Below are 15,062 nucleotides of genomic sequence, written 5' to 3'. Positions count from 1 at the left end.
GAGATCTTAAACATGCCAACAGTGACATACGTACGTACATACATACATAACCATTATAGACTCTTATGCCTTTCAGTGTTCAGTCTGCAAGCCTCTGTGAATTTACTAATCGTCGCCCCAATCCTCTATTTGCAACTAGCGCTGTGACCTCATTTAGTTCTATACCTCTTATCTTTAAATAATTAGAAACTGAGTCTAACCATTGTCGTCTTGGTCTACCTCTACTTCTCTTACCCTCCATAAGAGAGTCCATTATTTTCCTAGGTAACCTATCATCTTCCATTCGCCTCACATGACCCCACCATCGAAGCCGGTTTATGCGTACAGCTTCATCCATCAAGTTCATTCCTAAATTAGCCTTTATCTCCTCATTCCAAGTACTCTTCTGCTATTGTTCCTACCTGTTTGTACCAGCAATCATTCTCGCTACTTTCATGTCTGTTACTTCTAACTTATGAATAAGATATCTTGAGTCCACCCAGCTTTCACTCCCATAAAGCAAAGTTGGTCTGAAAACAGACCGATGTAAAGATAGTTTCATCTGGGAGCTGACTTCCTTCTTAAAGAATACTGCTGATCGCAACTGCAAGCTCACTGCATTAGCTTTACTACACCTTGATTCAATCTCACTTACTATATTACCATCATGGGAGAACACACAACCTAAATACTTGAAATTATTGACCTGTTCTAGCTTTGTATCACCAATCTGACATTCAATTCTGTTGAATTTCTTACCTACTGACATCAATTTAGTCTTCAAAAGGCTAATTTTCATACCATACTCATTGCACCTATTTTCAAGTTCCAAAATATTAGACTGCAGGCTTTCGGCACAATCTGCCATTAAGACCAAGTCGTCAGCATAAGCCAAACTGCTTACTTTCCACCTAACTGAATCCCTCCCTGCTATTTTATACCTTTCAGCAGATGATCCAAGGTAAACTACGAACAGCAAAGATGAAAGATTACAGCCTTGTCTAACCCCTTTAAGTACCCTGAACCAAGAACTCATTCTACCATCAATTCTCACTGAAGCCCAATTGTCAACATAAATGCCTTTGATTGATTTTAATAATCTACCTTTAATTCCATAGTCCCCCAGTATGGCGAACAACTTTTCCCTCGGTACCCTGTCATATGATTTCTCTAGATCTATGAAACATAAACATAACTGCCTATTCCTTTCGTAGCATTTTTCAATTACCTGGCGCATACTGAAAATCTGAACCTGCCAGCCCCTCTGTGGTCTGAAACCACACTGGTTTACATCCAACTTCCTCTCAACGACTGATCGCACCCTCCCTTCCAAGATGCCACTGAATACTTTGCCTGGTATACTAATCAATGAGATACCTCGATAGTTGTTGCAATCCTTCCTGTTCCCTTGGTTAGAGATAGGTGCAATTACTGCTTTTGTCCAATCTGAAGGTACCTTACCAACACTCCACGCTAATTTTATTACTCTATGAAGCCATTTCATCCCTGCCTTCCCACTATACTTCACCATTTCAGGTTTAATTTCATCTATTCCTGCTGCTTTATGACAATGAAGTTTATTTACCATCCTTTCCACTTCCTCAAGCGTAATTTCACCCACATCATCTTCCTCCTCCCCATGAGCTTGGCTGTTCGCAACACCACCAGGAAGATTTTCTTTTACGTTGAGAAGATGTTCAAAATATTCCCTCCACCTCTCCAGTGATCCTCTGGGATCTATTATGAGTTCACCTAAATTACTCAAAACACTGTTCATTTCCTTTTTCCCTACCTTCCTAAGATTCTTTATTACTGTCCAGAAAGGTTTCCCTGCTGCTTGACCTAGCCTTTCTAGGTTATTAACAAAATCTTCCTGCGACTTCTTTTTGGATTCAGCAACTACTTGTTTCACTTTGTTACTTTCATCTATGTACAAATTCCTGTCTGCCTCGGCCCTTGTTTGGAGCCATTTCTGATAAGCCTTTTTACGTTTACAAGCTGCTCTCACTTCATCATTCCACCAAGATGTTCGCCTTTTCCCATCTTTACACACAGTTGTTCCTAGGCATTCCGTTGCTGTTTCTAATACAGCATCCCTGTATGCCACCCATTCTCTTTCTACATCCTGAACATGCTTATTGTCTACTGTTCGAAACTTCTCTCTAATCATATCCATGTACTCCTATCTAATTTCCTCGTCCTGGAGATTTTCTACCCTTATTCGTTTGCAGACAGATTTCACTTTCAATACCCTAGGTCTAGAGATACTTTCAGATAGTGGTCTGTATCATCAAAAAATCCTCAGAAAACTTGTACATTCTTAACAGATTTCCTGAATTCGAAGTCGGTTAAGATATAGTCTATTATGGATCTGGTACCCCTAGCCTCCCATGTGTAGCAGTGAATAGCCTTATACTTGAAGAATGTATTCGTAACTGCTAACCCCATATTAGCACAGAAGTCCAGCAAATGCTTCCAATTCCCATTAGCTTCCATACCTTCTCCACATTTACCAATCGCCATTTTGTATCTTTCAGTTCTATTTCTAACTCTTGCATTGAAATCGCCCATTAGCACTATTCTATCCTTGCTGTTGATACTGACCATGATGTCACTCAATGCTTCATAAAACTTGTCAACTTCATCCTCATCTGCACCATAATTTTTTTGCCTGTCCTTCAAACATCAACAGTTACCAACAAGATCAAACTCATAAACTTCGGATGAGTCAAACATTTTACCACTGATCTACTGGATGGGAAAATAAATTAGTCAATGTTTATCTAATTATCTTCACCAAATTTAGGTAAAACCATTAAAGGAAAAGATGATGTAATTATGATATTTTCCACATTTCAACAATAAGGTGATTAATGTACTGAGTTAACACTCACGACTTCTATGTTCTGGGGATTGAAGGATCAGCCGCTGAGTTTCAGTCAATGTTGCCCAGGGTACACCTGATTGCACTCACACTATTCTGCAATTTTTGTGGAGGCTCCTTCAGTGTACTCTGCAGCCAAGTATGCTGCTCCTGCATAGGGTGCATCAGCTTATGCAAAGCAGGTTCACTTAGCCCTCGACCAAACGGTTCTCACTACAGGCTGCCTGAAACCTACTCGCGTTCACCATCTGCAGACCCTTGCTGCACTGTAGCACCCAAGATAAGAAGAAAACTTGCCAAAGAGCCAGAAAGGAAGAAGCAATGGACCCTAGGCACCTGCTGCATGTCCATCAACCATTCACGCCAAGACTTTAATCCCGTCATAGTTTTCTGGCAGGAACAATACCATCTGAAAGAAACTGCGGGAGCTAACAGGTTTAAAAAATGGACAGCGAAAAACCAGTTTCCCATAATTCCACAAAAGAAGAGCTATCAGCAGGACATAATTTGCTTTTCCCTGTGTGGAAGACTTTAAGGTGGGTCTGCATAGGATTTTCAAACTAAAAAACCAATTCAGAGTGATGGGAATTGCTCCCAGAAGGAGAAAACACCCTGTGTTCCTGTGGGATAAGACAGCACTTGCTGATTTGTACAAATCTAGGCCAACCTTGCACAAAGGAAGATCTTACACAAACTTGCAAATGAAAACACAGTCATCGGAGCTATTTTTAGGATGGACATCACGTAATCCAGACTCAAAAAGTATGTACCGGTACTTTCATATTTTACATATTCACAGTATTTCAGGTAATCTTGAACATATCTGTATTACTTTCTCTGACTTCAATTCTCCACCTGCACTTCTTTAAAAGAATATGTATTTACCTTTCATGGATCTCTCAAGACCTTTGTGCTTCTTATCATGATTATCTGCATATTCTTTGCTAAGTCCTTTCTGCAGTAGGAAGTAATTGTGGTATTCCTCCCATGATACCATTCCTGCAAGAAAAATTTGAATAACATATATACTTAGTAAATTAATTTCTGAAGAATAATAAGGTTTAAAGAATGTTCAATGTTTCACTAAACTTCCATATGATGTACAATATAATATTTTTGAATACATCACTGCGATGTTGTAATGTACAGCTATACAGAGGCAATAAAATGATTGGGAATTTCAAAGAAAAACAGTATATTTATACTAATAGATGGAAGTTGTAGTATAACAATGTATAAAAGGCAACCTGAAACCAGAAAACCTACTACTATACGCAAACCTTTCCTTGATACCTGAGCTCTTTGGTACTGAATCGGTAGACCTTGGTTATCTTCGAGATTCGTATTGGCAACCTTTGAAACACACACTATGAATTGCTTATGCATCGCCGTGAGACATCTGGCGTACACTTTACGTACTAGTACTGTTGGTGTTTACACAGCAAAGCCTAACTATAGAATTCATGCTGGGAATAAGATTCGTATCGAGAAATGTTATATAATGTGTGTTACACAGTTGTTGGGTTGAGATAATAAAGGTTTAGAACATTCATATCGATCGATCATACTATCGAATCAATTCAGATTTCATATCCATTCAGTTGGCAGTATAACCGGAACTGTGTGAGCTCCCTCCTTCCTCCTCACCCCCATAAAACTTGGTATCGAGAAAAGGTTCGCGTACTATACTCAACCAGATCCCTAGAAGAATTGAAAATTCCTGAAACTCCTTGAGGGAGCTGCACCTGGGAGACAGATTTGAAACTGGGGCTCAAAAACAAAACAGTGTAAGTATAATTTATGCATAAGCACTGGTTCACCCAGTGGAACATGTTTTGACCAAAGATATAAGGAACAAAACATAGTATGTACTGAAAATTAAATACAAATGTAAAATAAATTTATAGGAGAGAAATAATTTATATACATATTTTAATGAATGGAGAAAAGATGGGAGTTTGGAAAAGACATAGTGATGACATTTATTGACATTGAGAAAGCTTATGACAATGTGCCCAGACAGCTGGTATGGGACACATTAAGGAAAAAACAAGTTAATAGAGTGGAAATGCAAATGATAAGAGCTATGTACAAAAATTGTGTTAGTAGTGTGAAGACTAGTATAGGAAAAAACAACATGGTTTAAAGTTGAAACTGGTCTCTGACAGGGAAGTGTACTATTCCCCATACTATTCATCATAGTCATGGATGAAATTCATAAGAACATTAAACAGAGATGGGGAAGACAGGCAACAAAAGCCATGTTGTTTGCACATGATATAGTGATATGGGGTGAGGATGAAACGGAAGTGCAAAAACAAGTAGATGTATGGAATCAAGAGATAGAAAAATTTGGGATGAAAGTAAGCACAGAGAAAAGTAAAACAACAGTGATGACAAGGGGAAGGAAGAGGAAAGACAAAACTGAATGGTAAAATTCTGGAAGTGGTTAAAAGTTTCAAGTATGGGAGGTATGATCACAGAAAATGGAAAGACTACCGAGGAAATTGGAAAAAAGAATACAACAAGCAAACGGCTTCTACCAGATTGTAAGGGGTATTTTGTGGAACTAAGATGTCCCAAAGAAATGTAAGAAAGTATTATATTCAACTTATTATGAACCCATATTAACCTATGCAGCTGGATCGTTGACTACAACAAAATAGGAGGAGAGTAAAATAAAGGCAGCGGAGATGAAATTCCTAAGAGGTATTGAGGGCAAGACCAGAAAGGATAGAATTAGAAATGAAGAGATCGGGAAAAGGACAGGAATCCTGAAACTTCAAGAAAGGATAGAAACAACAAAGCTAAAGTGGTATGGGCATAGGATGAGAATGGGAGAAGAGATAGAGTGCCAAAAAATGCTTTTTCCGATGAAATTAACAGGAAAAAGACCACGAGGAAGACCCCGAAAGAGGTGGATGGATTCAGTGTGGGAGTGTATAGAGAATAAGGGCAGAAAACCAGAAGATGTACTTAAAAAGGAGAAGAGTGGTGGAGAGACAGGCAGCGATGGAGGTCCTTGATTCACAATCCAACCCAGGAAGCTGGAAACGGAAAATGAAGGTGATCTTACTGAAAGTATTTTGGCCCTTTCATCTGAAAGACACAATAGACCTGAATCTCTTTTTTTATTAATATTGCCAATATTATGTAACATTCTCTATTCCATTGGTGATATAAATTTCTCACTGATTTTTTTCCCTTGAACCTTACAGCTCCCTCTCTTCAAACCCGGCACAAGTAGTTGGTATTTTGAAGGGCGGACAAAACTCCATGTCATACAATGTCGGCATGTAAAAGATCTCTGGAGACATATTTGGTGTTTACCCAACAAAATTCACTAAAGCTCAACCATCGTCGCCATAAGACCTACCTGTGTTGGTGCGATGTAAAGCAATTAGCAAAAAAAAAAGGGTCAACCATAGATTTCCAAGAGAGATTTTGTTTACGCCATTTAGTAGACCTACAGTATAGTAAACCAGAACGCTGATATTGATGAGCAGGCAGCCAGATGGCATTTAATTAAAATTCTTGCACATGGTACCTGAGGCCATATGATTCTTTTTCGTCTGATTCTTCTTTTTTAGCGTTTGTTCCCTCAGGTGGCAGGGTCCACTGTGTGAATTTGTGGCGCGTCCCAGGTGGTGGATAGGGAGATCCTATCAGGCCTGCCGGCGGACTGGAGCGAAATAAAACAGCTCTCGAAGACCAAACACTCAAAGTTGTTAATGGCAACTTCGGTGGGGATGGAGACCATCGGTACGGCGCAGTTGGCAGATGAGGCACTTTATCTTTCTGGGAGTTAATGCAGAAAGGAACATGCTGCTCGTTCTCCAGAGGAGCAGCTACAAAAGGCGTCTGTTCTTCAGGTCAGGAGTGGCCTAACTACCTGCTGGCAGCAGCTCTAAAATGCTTGGTGACAGGCTCCGTGACAAGCCAGCCATAAAATCGTACCGGATGTTGGATAGTGACAAATAGTTCAACAAGTGTAGCAGTACCATACTTGTTACAAAAGTCATAACATTTTAAATATCTGTGCACTGTTATACAAATTTCAGCTATACTGAAACATCAGATCCTGTGAGATCTCTGAGGTTAAGCCACATTGGGCATGGCCACCATAGCCCAAATGCTGTTGTCCAGAAGTGGAGTGGAAAGGAACTGACCACCTTACCACAAGTAAACACAGGTTCAGGATGCTGGATCAGTGATGCTGGTTTAGCTGGGGGCAGTGACTAGTGGTCAACATACAGGTTTGGATAAGGTGCAATGGTTATTATTCTTCAAACATTATTATTTTCATAAAGCTCAAGAATATAACACTTCAAGGGCTTAACAACTTCTCACTATTCAACTAAAAATAAAAATGTAAGTTTCCATATACCAAATGATTTTGCACTGATCTGACCAAGGCAACTAGTGTGTTAATCTTAATATTCTGAATTGTCACCAAAGTCACTACTGTGATCAACACTGTATGTACATTGACTGACAGAGCAAATGCAACACCAAGAAGGAGTGGTTCGAAAGGGATGAAAGTTGGGGAAAAAACAGAGACGGCACGGACGAATAATTGATGTTTATTTCAAACTGATATGCAGGTTACACAATGCGCACGGCATCGACTCAGTAGGATGTAGGACCACCGCGAGCGGCGATGCACGCAGAAACACGTCGAGGTACAGAGTCAATAAGAGTGCGGATGGTGTCCTGAGGGATGGTTCTCCATTCTCTGTCAACCATTTGCCACAGTTGGTCGTCCGTACGAGGCTGGGGCAGAGTTTGCAAACGGCGTCCAATGAGATCCCACACGTGTTCGATTGGTGAGAGATCCGGAGAGTACGCTGGCCACGGAAGCATCTGTACACCTCGTAGAGCCTGTTGGGAGATGCGAGCAGTGTGTGGGCGGGCATTATCCTGCTGAAACAGAGCATTGGGCAGCCCCTGAAGGTACGGGAGTGCCACCGGCCGCAGCACATGCTGCACGTAGCGGTGGGCATTTAACGTGCCTTGAATACGCACTAGAGGTGACGTGGAATCATACGCAATAGCGCCCCAAACCATGATGCCGCGTTGTCTAGCGGTAGGGCGCTCCACAGTTACTGCCGGATTTGACCTTTCTCCACGCCGACGCCACACTCGTCTGCGGTGACTATCACTGACAGAACAGAAGCGTGACTCATCGGAGAACACGACGTTCCGCCATTCCCTCATCCAAGTCGCTCTAGCCCGGCACCATGCCAGGCGTGCACGTCTATGCTGTGGAGTCAATGGTAGTCTTCTGAGCGGGCGCCGGGAGTGCAGGCCTCCTTCAACCAATCGACGGGAAATTGTTCTGGTCGATATTGGAACAGCCAGGGTGTCTTGCACATGCTGAAGAACGTCGGTTGACGTGGCGTGCGGGGCTGCCACCGCTTGGCGGCGGATGCGCCGATCCTCGCGTGCTGACGTCACTCGGGCTGCGCCTGGACCCCTCGCACGTGCCACATGTCCCTGCGCCAACCATCTTCGCCACAGGCGCTGCACCGTGGACACATCCCTATGGGTATCGGCTGCGATTTGACGAAGCGACCAACCTGCCCTTCTCAGCCCGATCACCATACCCCTCGTAAAGTCGTCTGTCTGCTGGAAATGCCTCCGTTGACGGCGACCTGGCATTCTTAGCTATACACGTGTCCTGTGGCACACGACAACACGTTCTACAATGACTGTCGGCTGAGAAATCACGGTACGAAGTGGGCCATTCGCCAACGCCGTGTCCCATTTATCGTTCGCTACGTGCGCAGCACAGCGGCGCATTTTACATCATGAGCATACCTCAGTGACGTCAGTCTACCCTGCAATTGGCATAAAGTTCTGACCACTCCTTCTTGGTGTTGCATTTGCTCTGTCAGTCAGTGTATGTCCAACCCTTTCCTGTTTCTCTTTGGGGTTGGGCTTGAAATGAGATGAATCTTTGCAGATAGCTTTCACGACTGGACGCCTTTTCTGACGTCAACCTCATCAGAGGAGTGGTGGTGGTGGTGATTATTGTTTTAAGAGGAAGTACAACTAGGCAACCATCCTCTATATAACACTAATCAGAGAGAAAAAATGTAAGGGGTCCGACACTTCGAAAAATGAAGGTATCGGCCAAAGAAAGGCAAGGGCCACGAAGGGCATGAAAATGAAAGACTCCCTAGCCCTCGCAAACCTAATAGCGTCGGGGTCGGAAAAGAACAAGAGTTGACCAAGGGAGGTCGGATAGGATAGATGAAAGTGAGGAGCCTGGCACAAGTAAGTGGAAGCAATGCCAGGACTCAGCTGACGGCCCTGTGGTCGCCAACCCACGCTCCAAAGTTCAGAGCCCCTGGGTCCCCTTTTAGTCGCCTCTTACGACAGGCAGGGGATACCGTAGGTGTTATTCTACCGCCCCCACCCACAGGGGGATCATCAGAGGAGTTAATGAGATGAAATGAATTACGCGATATACAATAGTAGGAAGTAAGAGGGTGAAACCTGGTGCCGGCACATAGCCTACTCCTACCAAATAGCACCAAGGATTCTGCTCAAGGTTTAATGTTCTCATCCGAGAGACGAATGACCATCTACAGCATCATATCGTCTCACTCCATATGAATGGTGTGAGGGGTTTGGAATTGAATACAGGACTTTTGGCAAGCAATCTAGTGGTTAGAAATTGTATACTACCTCTCTTACCCAGCTGGGCAACATTCTGATGATGAACATTTTTTCAACCACCGAGACTAGAACCGGCTAACCACGGTATCAGACTGCACATACTTTACATCTTAACGATCATGACCACCAGATGGGCTCCTTACTGCATGTATTAAAATGGTAGGCAGCTCCAAGAAAAAGACATACTGTACAAATATGAACAGAGAATTTGCCTGAGGTCATCAGAGTTTTGTTAACATACAGGAACATACCAGAATACAAGATACAGATTTTCTAGTCATTAAAATCAACTAACCTTGGCTATGACAACAGAACTTCTAGTCTTACTTAATGTGACATTCTCCTCATATGGATTTTGAATGAGTAATCTTTGAGTCAGGGAAAACACAATTTATGGTAATAACAGTCTTTGAATGTGACGTAACGACGACACATCAACATGACAATTTTCATAAAATGAAGTAATTGATAATAGAAGTTGAGAAGATGGAATAATATCTCATAATTTATATCATAATTCTTTCTTCCTTCTTTTTGCTATTTGCTTAAGGTCTTATGGTGACGATGGGACAGGAAAGGCCTAGGAATGGGAAGGAAGTGACCGTAACCTTAATTAAGGTACAGCCCCAGCATTTGCCCGGTGTGAAAATGGGAAACCACGGAAAACCATCTTCAGGGCTGCCGACAGTGGGATTCGAACCCACTATCTCCCGGATGCAAGCTCACAGCTGCACACTCCTAACTGCACGGCATTTACCATGAGGTTCCACAGCAGAGGTGAAAGAAGTCCTCCCTGAGCACAGCCTAGGGTGGCCCTAACCGGCAGCATTTCTTTCTTCCGTCTAACATGGATTTAATCCATATAATTTAAAACGTCACCACACCGATACTTCAGAAAATGCTTATGGAAACTCAGAATTCAAGATACAACCTGACTGGAGTAGTACAAATGCAGCAAGACGACTCCGCCTATTGTTGCTAATTCTCACTTTTGCTTTGGACGTGGAGATCGGACGCGAACACTGAGCCATAATATTAACATTCTTAACCGCCGTGTTATGAGCATATATTGTCGTGTATACGACAGAACGGTGCATGACTGTCGTATGGTCGGATTGCTGAATTTTAATACTGAGAAATTTGTTTAACTATGATTCTTCAAATATTACATCTGAATTAAATTTTGACTGTGTGTGTCTTATATTAATCAATAATTTGCACTTGTTTGGCTCACATAATAATGTGTAATGTTATTTTACAGTGCGCCAATCTATATGAACTCATTCTAGCCTGTCCTTTTATGAAATTGCATAGTGATGGAAGGTCTAGTAAAGTATCCAAGGCTTTTGTCGGCGTAGTTCTCATGGTCCCAGTTATGGCTATGCAAGCCATTCTCTCTACGCTATCCAATCTACTGCTGACTTTTCCTTGATTTACTTTCTGCCACCAGATGATTGCAGCATAGGCCATGAACGGTTTAATGATCATTGTGTATATCCACATTACCACTGATGGTCTTAGGCCACATGTCTTCCCAATGGTTCTTTTAAATGCATACAGCAAGTTCTTGGCCCGGATTATGTTCCTTTCTATATGTGGATTCCAGGTTAGAATTTTATCTAGCACTACACCTAGGTGCAGGGCCTGTTCTTCCATATATATATCTTGGCCAAATAGCTTCAGTGATCTCTTTCCCTCTAATTTTCTCCTTCTTATAAAAGGGACCACAGTGATCTCGTTCGAGTTGACCGATAGTTGTTCTTCAGAACACCAGTTCTCCACAAGGTTAAGTATCTTTGCATGAGGTCCTGAATAACACTCATCACCTTACCTCATACCATAATCATTAGATCATCTGCATATCCTTGTGTATAAAAACCCTGCTCGCTGAGTATAGCTATGATTTTGTTTACCACGAGGTACCACATCGAGGAGAAAGAACTCCTCCCTGAGCACAGCCTAGGGTGGCCCTAGCCGTCAGCATTTCTTTCTTCCGTCTAACATGGATTTAATCCATTTGTCGACGGTTTTACTCACCTTGCTCTTTTCCAATACTTTGATTACAGAGTCATAGGTTGTATTGCTGAAGGCTCCTTCTATATCTAGAAATGCCACCAGTGCAATTTCTTTATATTCTAGGCTTTCCTCTAGTTTATAAACCAACTGGTGGAGTGCTACTTCAGTGGATCTGCTAGGTCTATATGCAAACTGATTTTCATGTAACGTTGAGTTCAGTTGCACCATTCTTCTGATATGTTTATCCAGAATTTTCTCCATTGTTTTCAGCATGAAGGATGTTAAACATAATGGTCTGTATGCTTTAGCTTGGACAAAATTTTCCCTTTCAGGCTTAGGTATGAATACCGCTTTAGCTTCAGACCATGATTTTGGCACATACCCTAAAGCTAGACTAGCTCTGAAAAGGTCCATCAGGGCACTGACGAGTATCTCCCGTCCTTCCTGTAGGAGTGTCGGAAGTTTCTCATCTGACCCAGGAGCCTTTATAGGATGAAATGTGTCGATTGCCCATTTTACATGGTTATGAAGGTATTTATTACATATAATTTGAATCCTTTTACTCTTGAAATTACTTCCCGACTCTGATTATGTATCAAATCTGCACTCTCTCCTTGACTTGAACTGGAAAAACACAGAAAACTACTTTCAGGACGGTTGAGAGTGAAATTTTAATTACGGTATTTCTCGATTATGTTACCTGAGACAGTTTAAATTTGTGCCAGGAATCAAACATGGGCCACCTGGGAAGTTACAGTGTTAACTCCTAGACCATGCCTGGCCAAATAGTTCTCCTCAGGCGCATTCCTGTACTGAGCGAGGTGTTGGAGTGTTGTCGAGGGCAAGGGTGAGGGAAAGGTTAGCAGTCTGTCAGCTGGTCCATTTGCAAACAGGTTTCAATAATTCAAAGGGCTCAAGACCGACTTTGACTGATTTTTTCCAGACCTTTCTCACATTTGGCTGATAATATTCTCCACTACTTCCAATTTGATCTGATAGAACTACAGTGCAACATCCAGCTCAAGAATATATTTCTACAATCCTAAAATGTGCCCAATTTTGATAAAATACTGTAACAGAAATATCCTCAACTGCACAGACAAGCTGCTGAAGTTCTTTCAATGTTTTGTTCAATCTATGTATAAGACCTATTTTTTAAATAAGACTGACAAGCCTTGGCAACATGTAGGTTGAGCCAACAACCAATTGAACAGATAATGGTCTAGACATGTGGTGGTTATTGTATAAAGTGGAGCACCACTAGGCAACCATCACTGTGTTAATACTAATCAGAATAAAAATGGAAGAGTACTGACTCTCTGATGAATGAGGGTATCTGCAAGAGAAAGGGAACGGCCAGGAAGGGCTTGAAAATGGATAACTCCCTAGACCTAAGAACCTAATGATCTTTAGGTGAAAAAAGAACAAGTGTTGATTAGGCCCTAATGGAAAATAGGTGCCAGTGTAACGGAATTCTGTTCCACAGAACTTGTTTAACGTCCCAGATGCCAATAACGATCTGGAGTTGAATTCTCATAAACCAAATATCATATTAGGAAATTTAATTCTCATGGGTAAACTATTTCTTACATTTGTTCCTGTCAAGTAACACAGAAGCAAAGTTTCTTCCCTATCTACAGAGATATAGTATTTAAAACTGAAGCTACTTCAGTCCTCGAAAACAGAGCAGAAGTGACAGCAGAAAAGAAAACATTTATGCTTGTTGCTTTACGTCGCACTGGCACAGATAGGTCTTATGGTGACGATGGGACAGGGAAGGCCTAGGAATGGGAAGGGAGCGACCGTGGCCTTAATTAAGGTACAGCCCCAGCATTTGCCCGGTGTGAAAATTGGAAACCACAGAAAACCATCTTCAGGCCTGCCGACAGTGGGGTTCGAACCCACTATCTCGCGGATCCGAGCTCACAGCTGCGCACTCCTAACCGCACGGCCAACTCGCCCGGTAAACATTTATGACCAAGATATGCTAAGCAATTTAATCTAATAACAAAGAGTTAGATATAACATCTGATTATTAATCATTTAACATGTACAATGTTCTTGTCAGTTCATATTATCACAGTAGGCCTATGTTACAATAATTATTTTTATGGGACGATACTACGATTTGAACTGCCTAAATAATCCAACCAAAACATAATAATTTTTTGTGTACTTCTCTACATTGGATGATTAGCAACTAAGGTAATTATAAGTAAAATTAAGGAAGATAATTAAAGTTTCCTTTAGCAATGTAATTAAAGGCTTAGTACATTCACTCTTTTTTACTACAGCTAAAAATTGTACACCAATAATGAAATACCAACCATTTCTTGGATTTGTATCAATGGCTGTAAATAACCCAAAGTTTTCTTGTAAGGCTTGATTAATGTGCTCTTGAATTTTTGCGTTTATCCAGTCGGCTAGTTCCACCAAGCTTAGCAATCCATTACTATCAATATCAGCTCTGAAAGGACAAATTATACATTAATCTGGGCCTCTGACATTATCTAGCAATCCATTATAGAGAAATACAAAAATACTCACTTATGAAAAATAGATTCCAGAAGGTCTTTAGGATCATCTTCACTTTTCACTTTCTGAGGACTTCCTACAAAATCTTTATTAATTTTTGCACTTTTCTCGATGAGAATAGCTTCCAAGGGATCCGGTGCATGGTCATTCTTTTTGTGCTTAAATACAGGTATACTATGTTGAGATAATGAGCGTAAAGGCATTGATAATGGCCATGTTAGCAAAAATAGCGCAGCATATAATAAAAGTAATATAACAATTGACCACCTTTGACAAGATATATAACCTAAAGTTCGAGCTGCTTTAGCTACAGTTAAGAACACAGCCATTTGTTATTGTTATTTAGCAACTGGACGGCTACGTCTTTTGGTACATTACCGTACTTTCACGTACTGTACAGGTTATGAAAGTTGTTCAAATAGGCTACCATCTGTTTAATGCATCTGTCATCTATTTACACTGCAATACATTGTGTATAGCCTACGTCAGGTTGTAAATCTGCGATATTCTATTCCAGTAAAAATAGAAAATCACAATGCATTACTTGTCAAACACATAATTTGAAGAGACACACGAAAGTTTCACATAAAGTAGTCACAAAAAGCACACTGATGATCTTCCATATCAAAACGTAAACAACATAAACGTCAAAAGCTGAGAAGAGAGACCTCACGTGGGGAAAGGTTCAATGTACTACGCAAGTGTTTTTGTGCCCAAGTAGAACAATACATCCTTCGCGAAAAATACGGAAGCGAATTATCTAAGCGTCGTTCAGCAATATTTTGTCTTGTAATTTACCAATAACAACTAAATCTACATATCGTAAACAAACGGGTCCGCTGACGCAAGCAGATGAGTCAAGGTACGATGCAAGGCCAGGAAGTTGTCCTTGCACAATGCAGGGAGTAGTGCATTGCCCGACCTTTCACCGTTTATCAGAGGTATCATGACCAGAGGATGACTA

The 15,062-nt window shown here is 41.3% G+C and overlaps 1 protein-coding gene across 1 annotated transcript in view; it reads right to left on the bottom strand.

Moving 5' to 3' along the window:
• The window catches only part of myd (mayday), a 39,334-nt gene extending 24,500 nt beyond the window's left edge, over nt 1–14,834 (bottom strand). Inside the window, exons 1-3 of the mRNA XM_067149025.2 lie at nt 14,111–14,834; nt 13,891–14,030; nt 3,749–3,862 (exon numbers count right to left, since the gene is read on the bottom strand). Of these exons, the coding sequence (XP_067005126.1) occupies nt 3,749–3,862; nt 13,891–14,030; nt 14,111–14,427 (571 nt within the window). The 5' untranslated portion in view covers nt 14,428–14,834. The remainder of the gene's footprint in view (nt 1–3,748; nt 3,863–13,890; nt 14,031–14,110) is intronic.
• Between the last annotated feature and the right edge of the window lie 228 nt (nt 14,835–15,062).

This window comes from Anabrus simplex, chromosome 6, assembly GCF_040414725.1.
Source record: "Anabrus simplex isolate iqAnaSimp1 chromosome 6, ASM4041472v1, whole genome shotgun sequence".
Taxonomy (NCBI): Eukaryota; Metazoa; Arthropoda; class Insecta; order Orthoptera; family Tettigoniidae; genus Anabrus; species Anabrus simplex.
Note: the sequence above shows the minus strand (reverse complement) of the source record. Positions and strands in the feature narration are given on the sequence as shown.